The sequence below is a fragment of the Notolepis coatsorum genome (assembly GCF_963971535.1).
Source record: "Notolepis coatsorum genome assembly, chromosome: 17".
NCBI classification, from domain to species: domain Eukaryota; kingdom Metazoa; phylum Chordata; class Actinopteri; order Aulopiformes; family Paralepididae; genus Notolepis; species Notolepis coatsorum.
In genome coordinates, this window is record NC_140181.1 from 107,612,423 (window position 1) to 107,628,662 (window position 16,240).

At 46.5% G+C, this 16,240-nt stretch overlaps 1 protein-coding gene across 1 annotated transcript in view; it reads left to right on the top strand.

Moving 5' to 3' along the window:
• The window catches only part of irf10 (interferon regulatory factor 10), a gene marked incomplete at its 3' end in the record, with an annotated part of 52,264 nt that overhangs the window by 16,164 nt on the left and 19,860 nt on the right, over nucleotides 1-16,240 (top strand). The window contains exons 4-6 of the mRNA XM_084333620.1: nucleotides 6,390-6,441; nucleotides 7,676-7,756; nucleotides 13,688-14,077. Coding sequence (XP_084189746.1) covers nucleotides 6,390-6,441; nucleotides 7,676-7,756; nucleotides 13,688-14,077 — 523 coding nt within the window. The remainder of the gene's footprint in view (nucleotides 1-6,389; nucleotides 6,442-7,675; nucleotides 7,757-13,687; nucleotides 14,078-16,240) is intronic.

Consider the following 16,240-nt stretch of genomic DNA (forward strand, 5'->3'; position numbering starts at 1 on the left):
TGTTTCAGATAAGCAGGATAGTCAGAATGGATACATTTGAAAATCAATTGCAGCCAATGTCTCTGTCTTCTTAAAGTAGGAGAAGGCCAGTCTAAGGTTTGATACATAGTACAATGGTGTGTTGTTAACGGACAGTCAAGAACAAATCTACATAGTCTATTGTAAGCCACATTTAGAGGTGATAAATGGGTTTTGGAGGCAGCTTGATAGACAACATCAGCATAGTCCATTAACACTTTCTCCGCCAATAACGCCATACAACGGGTTTCAAGTTCATGCGAATTCTGCCAGATCACGGCGTACGACGTTATTCTGATCATATTTCATATTTTCGCCATGGTATTCATATTTCACTCACGGAGCCTTGGCTGATGCTGTGGGACTCAGCACACCTCTGCAACGCTTCAATACTGCCACCTGGTGGATGATCGGCGAGTTGCCAAACCGGATATGCCCGTTGGAGCTCGGTGCGTCTCCCAAATCCGTCCGGCCACTCGTATATCGTTGCGGGACATTTTTAATATAGCGTCGATCGGTATCAAACGGCATTTGATAATCTAATATATGCATTTATGCCTATATCTCACGTTCTAGGAAATACTGCAGAAAACGATAAAAACATATTTATACTCTAGACGGTATTTTCGTATGAATGTGTGAATGAAAAAGTAAAACATCCTGAACGATAGATAATCGATGTTGAATGGGCCATAGTAATGTCAATTTAGCAATACAATTTAAAAAGTTATAGCCCTGCAAAGAAGGTAAACATCTCCATAGACTTACAGTGCTGGCAGTGATTAAACATTGATGGATATAAGCGTGGCAGAGAAAGTGTTAATGGCAAAATAAGTTGTTGTGCAAGTTTCTTTCTAACAGTGAAGGAAAAACAATGTCTAGCTCTATTCATTTGAATAACAGTAGAGGTAATATGGAAATTGAATGAGAGTTCGGGGTCAAGCCATACTCCCAAATACTTGATGCGTTCAGCTTTTTGCAGAGGTGTATTATCGGCACATAAGATAACGCATTCCTTAGATTCGGTTGCCTTCAGTTTTTTTCCGAGTACCAAAAATCATAAAGTGCGATTTGGTTTTGTTTAGTATTAGTTTATTTTCAGCAAGCCATTTCTGTAGTGTCTTAAAGTCAGATTGTAAGGCTGATTGAATCTGTGCTACATTATTTTTGGATGTATCATCTGCATAAAGATGAACGCTGCAATCAGAACAAACAGAAGGTATATTATTTATAAATATTGAAAAAAGAAGTGGACCAAGGGTTGAACCTTGCGGCACACCACGTTCTTGGACCATTGTATCCGATTGGAACCCTTGGATGACAACACATTGTTTTCTATTATGAAGGTATGTATTGAACCAGAGTAATGCACTGCGTGACAGGCCAACGGAGTGAAGTTTATCTAGAAGTAGGTGGTCAACCAAGTCAAAAGCTTTGCTCAGATCGATAAAAATCGCACCAGTTAATTTACCATCGTCATTTGCAGAAAATATGTCATTTGTGAGCTTTAATAGAGCTGTTGATGTTGAGAATTTTGACCTAAAACCAGATTGATGAGGTGATAAAATATTGTACTTGTCAAGAAATTTAGAGAGCTGATTATATATCAATTTCTCAAACACTTTGACAATAGAACAAATAATTGCGATTGGTCTATAATTATTCATTTCAAGTGCATCTCCACCTTTATGCAACGGGGTAATACGAGAGCACTTCCATATGTCAGGCATTTCGAATGTGGACAGTGACATATTAAACAGATCACATAATGGGTACGTTAGAATATGGGATGCAAGTTTGAGGAACTTAGGTTCTAAACCATCTAATCCAGGACCACCACTTACTTTTAGGCTATTGATGGCATCAAATACTTCAAAAGGTAAAATTTTCCTAAAAGAGAAGCTATGATCAGGAGGCCTATTACTGAAGAGATCAGACACGGGATCGAGTGATGATGCAGCAGTGACAGATGAAAAATGCTGGATGAATGACTGTGCAATCAGCTGTGGATCTCGTATAATAGTATTCACTTTTATCTGGTTAGTAATATTATTTTTGGATACACCAGTTAAAGTTTTTATCATATTCCAGAATTGCTTGGGATTTTTTAAATCACGAGCTAAGGATTCCTTAAAATAATTGGATTTAGCATTTCTGACCATAGTCTTGCTAACATTTCTCAGCCGTTTATACTCCTTGGCCCTCATTCATCAACGTGATTTACGCACAGATATGTGCTTAAGCTGTGCGTACGACCATTTCTAAGCAGAGTGTGGGATTCATCAATTTCAACTTGAACTTGACTTCGTGCTTATATTTACGCACAGCTCGGACCATGCATACCTGGCGCCCGTTGGTAGAATATATTATTACAACAAGGAAATGAGCTTCTGTGCATTAGTTTCAACACTGGCATGTTCTGTATGAACCGTAATTCATTATAGTTCATTGTAAAATAGCAACAGTAGTGTAATTATGGTCAAAACCCTATAAATAGCATTTGGAATAATAGATCTTTCTCTCAGAATGAATGCAGCATGGTTTATATAGCGTTATCGGAATATACGGGGTGTACTGACTGACTGCGCTCCGCGTAGCTCAACTCGTTATTATTTTGCGCACAGACCGCAGAAACACGGGAACGTTTTGATTATATTTAAAAGGCTTTACGTTAAACGAAACAAGTGGAATTTCGAAGCTGTAAGCAGAATACAAGTCATATGAACACCCACGATATAGTGTTCTTCCCCCTTTTTACTGTATAAGAAAGAATAAAAAACGCATTGCAATGACACCAGATAGTGGACAGACTATGTAAATATGATGATGGGATTCAAGTTCGCGTTTTTGTTGATCATAGGCATGCTGTCAGAGTATGATATCTTAATCAAACATTCTAGAACATTTGTCGTCACAGATCATGTCATAATAGAACATAGGCTACATGGCATGGTCCATCGTGATATTGTGTAGACTGTTATTACTGTACCGGTACCACCCATTGTGACAACAGCCTTGTGAGTCCCGCACACAAACATGATGGAATTCAAGTTCATGTATTGAAAGGCAGGCTACATCATACATGGCAGTGAGATTCATTGTTCTTGTATATGCTCTCGTATTATTGTTTATATAGGCTACCCAATACTGACATCAAAATAGATGCCTCTAGAAATCATATGCAGCAGGTAGAAAATTGACGGAAAATCCGTCGCGATTTGGAATAAAATTGAGGAGAACTTTAATCCCTGGGTATTAATCAAACAAAACGGGAAAAGGCAGTCATATTCCAGCACGGTCTTTATTAGTGTTTGCGCTGCCCAGGCAGCAATGGTTAATAGATATCATATCCGACATCACCGTACGTGTACACGTCTGTCAGCCTGTCACATAACACGCTTCCCTCGGCTTAGTCCATTTTTCCACATTTCATGGGGGTATTCCATTACCGTATATGGTTCGGGGCGGTTCTGGTATGCAAATACTTAAAACAGTGCACGAGCTCAAACGTAGGATCAAAGTCATATTTATCAAGACAGGTGTGCGTAGAACCTGTGTACGCACGTGTGATAAATCCCGTTTTTTTTGTGCATGCACAGATTCTAAATTCTGTGCTTAAGGATGGAAATAGAACATTTTCTACGTCACGTTGATGAATGAGGGCCCTTGTCTTTTCGGAATCTGGCCCAGACTCGATCCCTATGCCTGAAGCTGCTTATAAGATCCGGTGTTATCCATGGAAGATGACTTCCCTTAACTTTAACAGATTTTAGTGGAGCATGCCTATCCAACACTTCAGAAAATTCTGAGTAAAAGAAATCCCAAGAGTCGTGAACATTTGGTATTAATTGATACCTATCCCAGTTGATTGAGATTAGGTCATTGATAAATTGACCCACATTCATTTTCTTATGTTGCCTGATTTGATTCACTTTGGGTGGTGCTTTAGGTAGTCTAATTTTCCAAATGCAGTACACAATAGAATGATCACTAATGCAATCTGACAAAACCCCTGCTTTTAAAAATCTGTTGGGATGAGAGACTAGGATCCAGTCAAGCAAAGATTCACTGGTAGCTGTGACTCGGGTAGGCATATCAATTAACTGGGTTAGGTTTAAATTAAGAAATATATTTTTAACTTTGGTTAGTGATGTAGCTAGCCAGTTCTTATTGAAATCACCAAGAACTATAAGTTCATTACATGAAATAGAATTTAAAGTAGCTTTAATAGAATTAAATTATTCTGCAGGTGCTGAAGGAGGTCTATAAATATTTCCAATAGTTATGTATTTATTCTTATGCAGGGTGACTTTGATAAAAATGCATTCAAAGTCTAGAGGCCCAACTTCAGGGATGATTAATTCAGCATCTGTCTGCCCCATGCCATGTATATATATGTAGCTCAGCAGTAACCCAACAAATGACAAGATAGGTTAGTACCACATGTAGCGGCGACAGTGGCTCAGGAGGTAGAGCAGTCGTCTGGCAATCTGGAGGTTCCCGGTTCGATTCCCACTTCTCCCGGGCAGCGTGTCGATGTGTCCTTGAGCAAGACACTTAACCCCTAATTGCTCCCGATGAGCAGGTTGGCACCTTGCGTGGTCGCCTCCGCCGTCGTTGTGTGAATGTGTGAGTGAATGGGTAAAATGTGAGGAACAAATTGTAAAGCGCTTTGGATAAAAGCGCAATATAAAAAAAGCAGCCATTTACCATTTACATGTGAGGTTGGAAAGGGTACAGTGTACACCTCAGTGACAAGATTCATTAAAGGGAAAAAATATATATATACATAAATACAACCAATAATTCAATGTATTCCCTCTCTTCAATAATAATACCCTCAGTCCAACCTGAAAAGGGGAAAAGAAGAGAGCACTACATATTACAAGATAACAACCTAAAAGAAAAACTGAAATAAATTATTCCTCTTAGTATAGAGATAACGAGACTACACCTTGCGACACTTTACAACACTATGCTACCGCTTTACGGCAGTAGAAAGTAGCCGGAGGCGCCACACTTTCCGGCAAACAAAAAAGCCAGCGTACCCAACCTGTTGGACGCAAGTTTAGAAAACGAAAGAATATCAGCCAAAAAAAAGACTGACAGAAACAAGGCGATTCCACCGGTTAGTTCAAAATGTCACTATTTTCATATCGATGGAGTTAACAAAGATCATGAAGAGGAATGTTCACAAACTTAGGATATTTTCCAGAGACTGTCTTAACGTTAGTGGCGAGTGAATGGCTAAAGCGAGCCTGTTGGCATCGATTGGAGTCAGCAACTTTGTCATCCTAGAACAGGAGGCGACATCTTCGAAAGACTGACGAGAATGGAAGTTAATTACGCTGTAGTCTTGAAGAAAGCTTTGGCAGCTTTGTGGTCACGGAACAGCTCCTCTTTGCCGTTGACGGTCACACTCAGGGTGCTTGGAAAACGAAGTGAGTATCTTAAATTAAGATCTCTGAGATGCCGTTTCACTGGTAGGAAGGCCTGGCGTCTCCTTGTCAATTCAACACTGTAGTCGGGGAAAATGAAGACACGTGAAGCATTAAGGAACAACTATTTCTTTTCACGAGCAAGTCGGAGGATCTTGACTTTATCCTGAAAGTGTTGTAGCTTTATCAGGATAGGTCTCGGGTTGGATCTGTTGTCCTGTCGAGAGGTCGGATTGCGATGAGCCTTTTCAATGGATAATGGAGTTGGGAAGTGATCCTGCCCCAGGAGTTGAGGAATCAGGCCAGCCATGAACCCAATCAGGTCCCGACCTTCAGCGGCCTCGGGTACTTTTATGAAGCGGAGGTTCAAGGATCTGCTTCTGTTCTCCATATCATCAATCTTTGTCAGCAGGTAAGAGTTGTCTTTTTCAAGTTGTGTGACCCGGGTGGTGAGATCAATCACATTGTCTTCATTGGCTCCAACACGTTGCTCCATTAGCTGCAGGTGGTCTGCTAGTGTGGATACAGAGTTCTGAATGCCGTTCAAAGTACAAATAATAGGTTCCAGCTTAGCATCCAAGAAGGCCATCATATCAGTTCTTATCTGTTGGACGATGGATTGAGATATGGTTCTCATTGTGTCTTCATCCATTGTTTGTACTACAAACAATCAGTCGTTTAGCCAAGCAGAGTTGCAAAATTTTAGTGGTATAAAGCCACAAGTCTTGTCTATAGATATAAATGTAGTAGATGTAGTGGTTTAAGAAGTCATTAAGCTACAGTTTAAATAATGAAAGAGTCAAACAGACATGAGCTCAGACCCAGCTTACTCACTCAGCAGCCATCTTGTTTTTTGTAGTGTGGTAGTGAAAGGGTTCAACCTAGTAGTAAACTTGAACGTTAACTGTTGATGTTTGTTTTCTGTTTTCTAAGCTTGGCGATCAAAGGGAATCGTGTGAAGGAGAGGAAGCTGGGAAAGCCAACGGTAAGGACAACACACTGTTGAATTAACCCTTCCACTGCCACACTACCAAACGGTTTGACCCTTTCACTGCCACAATACAGAAGGTTAACGGTAAGGACAACACACTACTAATTAAACTACACACTTTCTGTGTACAAGCATCGCTAGGTGCAGTAAATCACGACAAAATGCTGGAATAATCGCTGTGCTTATATAGACGACCAACACGCTGTCATACAGACTGGCATTGGGGACTGGTTGGCATTGTTTAACCCTTTCACTGCCACACTACATAAGGTTAACCCTTCACTATCATACTACAGAAGGTTAACCCTTTCACTACCACACTACAGAAGAAGGTTAACCTTTCACTACCACACTACAGATGGTTAACCCTTTCACTACCACACTACAGTACTGTATACCTGTATGCCATGTATTGTCATAAATGTCATGATATCTGTATGGCCCCTGTAAATGTCCAACCCCCCTCCCACCCACCACCCCCTCCTAATGTACATTCCCCCCCCTCGTATTTATATAGTTTCTGTTAGGATCTCTGTTTAACAGTACTGTATATTTGCATATCTTGTATGTCACAAATGTAACAGTACTGTATACCTGTATGTCATGTTTGTCAGAAATGTCATGATATATATCTGTATGTTGCATATGTCATAAATGTTATGATGAATTGAAAATGGGGGACCCTGATGTAAACAAGACGAAAGTCTTTCTCTGGTCTGCATCCCCTTAACAATTGTGTGTATTGAGCCGTACTGTATTGTACCCATTCTGCAATCTGTTAATAACATTTTCAATCAATCAATCAATGAAACAGACGGTTAACCGTCTGTAGTGTGATAGTAAAGGGTTAAAGGAAAACTCCAACATTTTGGGAAATTAGCTTATTTGCCATCTACCCTGGAGTTAGACAAGAAGATACATACCTTTTTTCTTCTCTGTGCATGCAGTAGGAGTAGGAAGACGCGCACCGTTAGCCTAGCTTAGCGTCAGTCACTGGAAGTAGGTTCCTCCATTAGCCTAGTTCCCAACGTCTTCCTACTCCTACTGCATGCACAGAGAAGAAAAAGGTATGTATCTTCTTGTCTAACTCCAGGGTAGATGGCAAATAAGCTAATTTCCCAAAATGTTGGAGTTTTCCTTTAACCTTCTGTAGTGTGGTAGTGAAAGGGTTAAGGCTGGTTGGGATCGTGTGACACTGAGCCAGTAAAACGTGTCCTCTCTGCTCCAGAGGCTCTGTTGAGGGAGCACACGTACTGCGGGGCCGGAGCAACCACCTCACGTAGCCACAGCCCTGCACTCCTCAACTCAGGTAACAACCCTCAGGTAACAGCCTCACAGGTAACAGCCCTCACAGGTAACACCCTCAGGTAACACTCCTCACAGGTAACAGCCTCACAGGTAACAGCCCTCAGGTAACACCCCTCACAGGTAACACCCCTCACAGGTAACAGCCCTCAGGTAACACCCCTCACAGGTAACACCCCTCACAGGTAACAGCCTCACAGGTAACAGCCCTCAGGTAACACCCCTCACAGGTAACAACCCTCACAGGTAACAGCCTCACAGGTAACAGCCCTCAGGTAACACCCCTCACAGGTAACAGCCCTCTCAGGTAACAGCCTCACAGGTAACACCCCTCACAGGTAACACCCCTCACAGGTAACACCCCTCACAGGTTCACGCAAAAACCAAAGGCAACTGAAGGACACCACAAGCATTCTGCCACTGATCTCGTTCAGTACCTTCTTGAGATCATGTGTACAAAGAATCTAAGGAAATGAATAAAGGGAAGATGATTAACACTTTGGTTGCCTAAGGTTAAATTAATGATATACCATAGATTGCCAGCGCTATTTGTCTATGGAGAAAGTCCCCTTCTTTGCAGGGCTATAACTTTTTAAATTATATTGCTACATTGCCATTATTAGGGCCCATTCAAAGTCCTATATGTATTGTTCATTGTGTAGCAACGTTAAACTTTTTCATTCACATATTCATAGTAAAGTATGGTCTAATGTATAAGTATGTTTTCATCTCTTTCTGCAGCTTTCTCCAGAACGTGATATATAGCCCCAAATGCATTATATTGATGATGAAATACAGTTTGATGGCAATCAGCGCGATATAAAAAATTCCAACTAGACGTACTTCTAGAAGTTACTACACGTCATCTGATGTTGACCGGATGGGCGAGGGGGCGTTTATAATTCCGTGGGCAGCGTTATACCAATCATCTAATGTGGGTCAAATGTTGATAATATCAGTTATTATCGAAGACGGTAACGTTACACGCTGAAACTCACCCCAGTCTCCGCGCGCCGTTGGGCGATCATCGTCGAGTAGAAATTTGATCATTATGGGATATATTATTACCCGGTCCATCTCCAGCTTGTATAATGGTATATACGTCCAAATCATGTTGTTTATCGAGTTATTGGCAATCGATCGCTATGTAGTGTGACGAGCTAGAGTTATGGGACATGTACCGAGTGGCCGGAAGCAATACGGACGTCTAGCATAACCTCTACTGCGCTTCCTGTTAAGCGGTTGCGCCGATCGGCCACCAGATGGCGCTCCTGAACCGCCAGAGAGCTCAGTGGGTCCTGCTGGTGGATCTCAGGCCAGCGGAGGGACATTATGAATCCGATCGCAGATTTTTGAAATATTGATATAAGGACGCTGTACAGCGTCCCCCGGCAACTTTAGCATGGCCAGCAAAGACGTGAGAAGACGTGTCCCGGCACCCAAAGTGTTAAATACATTCAGTGTTACCAAGCTTTGAATCTTTAGATGGGACTGGAGATTGTTGCATGCAGTAGGTGCGGAACACCTAAAAGCTTTCTTTCTCATTTATGTCAATTGCTCCAGTACAGTAAAGTGATGTGTTCATATTACACAATACCTATTTTTTTTTTTTTTTTTTTTTTTTTTATTGGTCTTTTTCCCCCTCCATTTTCCTCCGATTTTCTCCCCATCCCAATGTTAGTCGTATGCCAATTCCCAGTCCCTTCCTGGTCGCTGCGCTTTACCCCCTACAGTCAGATCATATGGGAGAGTGGAGGCTACCACGTGCTTCCTCCGACACACGTCCAGCCAATCACCGCTTCTTTTCACCTGGCAGCGCGGATTCTCACTGAGAGGGCGTAGCGTGTGGGAGGACCACACTATCCCCCTCACGTCCAATCCGCGCTTAGCAGGCGCCCCGACCGAACTGTAGGAGTCGCTGTTTACAACGACCCGGACCCACCCCGCCAGCTTCTCCCACCCTCTGATACAGCCAATCGTATCAGTGCAGACGGCCAGCCAAGCTGGTGACAACCCCGGAGCTGTGAGCTGGATTCGAACAGGCGAATCCAACTCAGCTCCGGGGCTGGTGACGAACGCAATCTCCGCTCGACCACCTAACCGCCTACACACAATACCTATTCTGAACTTTGTAAAAAATCTGGCCCCTGACAAATACCATCATATTGTAATAACATTAAAAAAAAAATTATACTGAAACTAATAAAGACTAAACTAAAACGTACGGTTATTCTATAACCATAGTTATATGAGTATAGCGAGCGCTCTGCTCGTAGTGGAACTGTCCCTTTATCCAGTCTAATAATGAATAATTTTCTCCACATGCACACACCCATCAGCCTGGCCACACCCACATCCGCTCCTCTACATAAGTGAGGCCAACGTGGCCACACCATCAGCTCCTTCCCAAGTCTTTCACCACCGAAGGCAAAGACCACGGGGTCCTCAGTGAGTCAGAGCAGAGCGCTCGCTATACTCATAGAACTATGGTTATAGAATAACCGTATGTTATATATCGTATAGCTTACGCTCTGCTCGTAGTGGAACACAGGAGCTGAGCAGAGCGGTTGCTCGACAAATGTACCCGCTGAGGCCCCCCACAACCATCAGAACCGGGGAGGACCAGAGCCCCCTGGACCCCCCTAGAGGAGGACGGGAGGGAATCGGATCCGACTGTGCGAAGAGGGTTTAGCACCTCAAAGCGCACAGGGTGAGCAGACCGTGGGACTTACCTTCACACAGAAGGACCCGCGACCACTCAGGCGCGCATCCCACATGCCACCAGGGAACGGACGGGAAGCAAAACACCCCCGTCACAGCCCCCAACATCACAGGGTCGAAGGTCAAGAACCCAACCCTGTGGCAAGGCCGTAGCAGCGGAGCGCGGAGGAGGACCCAGCCCTAGGAACAACCTGAGGGCCAGGACCCCCCGAAAAAGGGGGCCCGGTGAGGCCAACGATGCCGTAGCATCGGGACCCCACCAGACGGTCACTGGTGACACCACCCCCCACATCGCCAGCGTATCGGACAGGGCCCAAATCAAGAATAGGCCTTTCCCCCCTGGCACGCCGCTCTGAAGCACTCTAGCTTACCGCACCTGGTATTCCCAGGGGGTCTCCCATCCAAGAACTAACCAGGGCCGAACCTGATTAGTTTCCGAGATCTGACGAGATCGGGCGTGTCCAGGTTGGCATGGCCGTAAGCCCCAAGAGGCTACCCCCCCACAATACTGTGGGGCCAGACGGCACGCCAGGGAGACAACCCCCAAGGGGGTTGATCTCTCAATCCAGGCAACAGGCCAGAACTCGACCTGTGCCTGGAGCACTGCGGACTAGACAGGCGCCTAAGGGGTCTACTGTGAGAACAGTACCCGGCGGAAGAGGTGTTCGGTATGCTGTGCACCATGTCATGACCTCCACAAACCCGACCCCTCCAGCAGGGTCGAGGTTCAACGGAGAGGCTGACACAATTGGCAGACGTCATGAAAGAAGCGGGGGCATACTCTCGGGCAGACGGGGTCAAGCCCGGCCTCAACCCGAGAGTCGACTCTGCTACCAACACACCGGAGAACCAACCACCTCCCTATGTTTAGTTTAACAGGAGGCGGTTGTTCCCTTAACCCACCAAGAAAACATAACTGCGCATATACACAGGCTATACAAGCAGTACAAGTGTTTCAGCTTTCAAAGGGTTAACCCAGGCCAACAGGTCGACGAGAACGAGTCCGGACCTGGGCCTGGCGGACCGGGACCTACACACAGGGATGCCTAGAGGGGTTGACAGCAACTACCCCGACAACCCCCTCCCACCCCCGAACAATGTTTTACGGACATCTTACCTGCACCTACGTATGCAGGACGAAAGGCTGCAACACAGGTTGGTCTACCACGTTGACGAGGCCTCTCGCTGGCAAGGTCAGAAGAGGCAATGGCTGGAGCCTCGCTCCGGCGTGACGCCCCCCTCCTGCAGCCGGTCATGGCGCAGGCCCGACGACATCTTCTGCCAGAGATGACGTTGTAGTCAGAGTGCCAGGGCCCGCTATCCTCACGGCTAGTGCCAATGGTTGTAGCATAAGTTAAACAGCTAATTTCAGGCTAACTGATAGCATCAAGCTAACATTTCTAGCCGAGCGTAGCCACCAGCTAACGCAGTGGCAAGCTAAGCGGCTACTACTGAAGCTGTACAACGTGAGAATAGCAATACAGGCCAACACTTCAGACAGCCGCTGTCTTTTCCTCTTCTTATCCGAAGAAAAAAGAAAAAAGGCAACACACGTCCCTCACACAGAACGGCGTTTACCAAACACAGCGGCATCGGTAGCAATAAGCCCCTCGTTGTATGCAGGCTGCAGCCGACCTGAGCTCGGAGATATTCTCATAATGAAACACCAAGCTCACCCCCCTCGCGCCGGGTGTTTTTCGTCTTTAAAAGTGGGGCCAGCGCGGCGGCAGAGGGTATCCGTTAGTCCAGAGACCCGGGGAATTGAACCGCAGATTCGGAATCACGGTCCCAGGAAAACAAAGCTACGACTTCACTGAGGAGGAGCTAATGTTATCGTGGGGCATCAGACTAGAACCCCCTCCACGCCGCCAAGGGGCAGCGAAAAGGATCCTAGCCTGGAGCCGACCTTCGCAAGCCGTGCAGATGATGATCATCGTCTTCTAGACACTCCGGTGGCGAAGACATTATCGCTTCATTTCCTCGAAAAATAGTGAGAGAGAAAACAAAGATACAATGTCAACGCAGCTCCTCTTCTTGTCAACAAACTATTTTGGCACTAAACTCTAAAGTGGTGTATACAGGCACTTTTTCGGTGGTGAAAATAGGGAAGGAGCTGATGGTTCGGCCACGACCCCGTTTATATAGAGGAGCGGATGTGGGTGTGGCCAGGCGGATGGGTGTGTGCATGTGGAGAAAATTATTCATTATTAGACTGGATAAAGGGACAGTTCCACTAAGAGCAGAGCGTAAGCTATACGATATATAACCAGCAAACTGGAAGCTACTGAAACTAAACAAAAAAAATTATGAAATATACAAAAGTATAATAACTCTGTTGTGAACACAGTGAATGCTGTGTGTCCAGACTTCTGCATGCGGGTCAGGTTGTTGGACCTACGGGAGGCTGCAATTAGAAACTGGCCCCTGTAAATGTCCAACCCCCCCCCCCCCCCCCCCCCCCCCTAATGTACAGTTTCCTCCCCCTCGAATGTATATAGTTTCTGTTAGGATCTCTGTTTAACAGTACTGTATATTTGTATATCTTGTATGTCACAAATGTAACAGTACTGTATATCTCTGTATGTTGTGTACGTCATAAATGTCACTATGAATTGAAAATGGGGGACCCTGATGTAAACAAGACGAAAGTCTTTCTCTGGTCTGCATCCCCTTAACAATTGTGTGTATTGAGCCGTACTGTACTGTACCCATTCTGCAATCTGTTAATACAATTTTCAATCAATCAAAATCTGCAACAGATCTTAACCGACTGTTGCACCTGCTGACTGCCTCCCAATCGCACGCATAGCCCTCAGACTATTCTCTCCTCCCCCTAAGCCCCCTCACCTACCGCCCTCCCTCTCCCCCTTTCTTCTCTCTCTCTCCCTCTGGTTCTCACTCTCCCTCTCTCTCCCTCTGGTTCTCACTCTTCCTTTCTCTTGTTCCCTTTCTCTTTTTCCCTCTCTCCCTTTCCTTCTCTCTCCCTTATTTATTGTTGTCCTTGTATACTATTGCTACTGTAAGTTTGTATTTTATTTATTTGTATGCATGTAGATAACCTTGTTTTTGTTACAGCCTCCCCCCCCCCCCCTTCCCTCAAAAGGCCTTTGCTTTTTGGACAGGCTGCTTTTGTATATAAGAATTTGTTCTTAATTGCTTGCCTGGGTAAATAAAGGTTAAATAAAATAAAATAAATAAAATGTTGTGTGTCCAGACTTCTGCATGCGGGTCAGGCTGCTCTACCTGGGCCAGCTGGTGGCGGAGGTGGTGACCACCAGCCCAGACGGCTGCTTCATCCTCCAGGGCGCGGCTCCCCTGGGCAGCGAGAGGCTCTACGGCCCCTGCAGCGCCCAGACGCTCTCCTTCCCCTCCCCGTCCCGGGGGCCCCTGCTGCAGGCGGGCGGCGTGGAGGCCATGGAGCGCCTCCTGCCCCACCTGGAGAGGGGCGTCCTGCTGTGGGTGGCGCCGGAGGGAGTGTTCATCAAGAGGTTCTGTCAGGGCAGGGTGTACTGGAGCGGCCCGCTGGCCCGACACACAGACGGACCCAACAAGCTGGAGCGGGAGAGGACCTGCAAGCTGCTGGACACGCCTGTGTTTCTGAAGGGTAAGAGGACCTGCAAGCTGCTGGACACGCCTGTGTTTCTGAAGGGTAAGAGGACCTGCAAGCTGCTGGACACGCCGGTGTTTCTGAAGGGTAAGAGGACCTGCAAGCTGCTGGACACGCCGGTGTTTCTGAAGGGTAAGAGGACCTGCAAGCTGCTGGACACGCCTGTGTTTCTGAAGGGTAAAGCCCAGTTACAGTGTGTGTTCTGACTCAAACTAAACGTCTCATTAACCAAACAATCGGTTAGTCTGACTTTCTGCTCCTCCGCTCCCAGTCTGTAGACACGCTCTCCCTGACCACCTGAGACCACCACAGACTGTGGAACACTCTCCCTGACCACCTGAGAGCACCACAGACTGTAGAACACTCTCCCTGACCACCTGAGAGCACCACAGACTGTAGAACACTCTCCCTGACCACCTGAGAGCACCACAGACTGTAGAACACTCTCCCTGACCACCTGAGAGCACCACAGACTGTAGAACACTCTCCCTGACCACCTGAGAGCACCACAGACTGTAGAACACTCTCCCTGACCACCTGAGAGCACCACAGACTGTAGAACACTCTCCCTGACCACCTGAGAGCACCACAGACTGTAGACCACTCTCCCTGACCACCTGAGAGCACCACAGACTGTAGAACACTCTCCTTGACCACCTGAGAGCACCACAGACTGTGGAACACTCTCCCTGACCCCCTGAGAGCACCACAGTCTGTAGAACACTCTCCCTGACCACCTGAGAGCACCACAGACTGTAGAACACTCTCCCTCACCACCTGAGAGCATCACAGACTGTGGAACACTCTCCCTCACCACCTGAGAGCATCACAGACTGTAGAACGCTCTCCCTGACCCCCTGAGAGCACCACAGACTGTAGAACACTCTCCTTGACCCCCTGAGAGCACCACAGACTGTAGAACACTCTCCCTGACCACCTGAGAGCACCACAGACTGTAGAACACTCTCCTTGACCACCTGAGAGCACCACAGACTGTAGAACGCTCTCCCTGACCACCTGAGAGCACCACAGACTGTAGAACACTCTCCCTGACCACCTGAGAGCACCACAGACTGTAGAACACTCTCCTTGACCACCTGAGAGCACCACAGACTGTAGAACACTCTCCCTGACCACCTGAGAGCACCACAGACTGTAGAACACTCTCCTTGACCCCCTGAGAGCACCACAGACTGTAGAACACTCTCCCTGACCACCTGAGAGCACCACAGACTGTAGAACACTCTCCCTGACCACCTGAGAGCACCACAGACTGTAGAACACTCTCCCTGACCACCTGAGAGCACCACAGACTGTAGAACACTCTCCCTGACCACCTGAGAGCACCACAGACTGTAGAACACTCTCCCTGACCACCTGAGAGCACCACAGACTGTAGAACACTCTCCCTGACCACCTGAGAGCACCACAGACTGTAGAACACTCTCCCTGACCACCTGAGAGCACCACAGACTGTAGAACACTCTCCCTGACCACCTGAGAGCACCACAGACTGTAGAACACTCTCCCTGACCACCTGAGAGCACCACAGACTGTAGAACACTCTCCCTGACCACCTGAGAGCACCACAGTCTGTAGAACACTCTCCTTGACCACCTGAGAGCACCACAGACTGTAGAACACTCTCCCTGACCACCTGAGAGCACCACAGACTGTAGAACACTCTCCCTGACCACCTGAGAGCACCACAGACTGTAGAACGCTCTCCCTGACCACCTGAGAGCACCACAGACTGTAGAACACTCTCCCTGACCACCTGAGAGCACCACAGACTGTGGAACACTCTCCCTGACCACCTGAGAGCACCACAGACTGTAGAACACTCTCCTTGACCACCTGAGAGCACCACAGACTGTAGAACACTCTCCCTGACCACCTGAGAGCACCACAGACTGTAGAACACTCTCCCTGACCACCTGAGAGCACCACAGACTGTAGAACACTCTCCCTGACCACCTGAGAGCACCACAGACTGTAGAACACTCTCCCTGACCACCTGAGAGCACCACAGACTGTAGAACACTCTCCCTGACCACCTGAGAGCACCACAGACTGTAGAACACTCTCCCTGACCACCTGAGAGCACCACAGACTGTAGAACACTCTCCCTCACCACCTGAGAGCACCACAGTCTGTAGA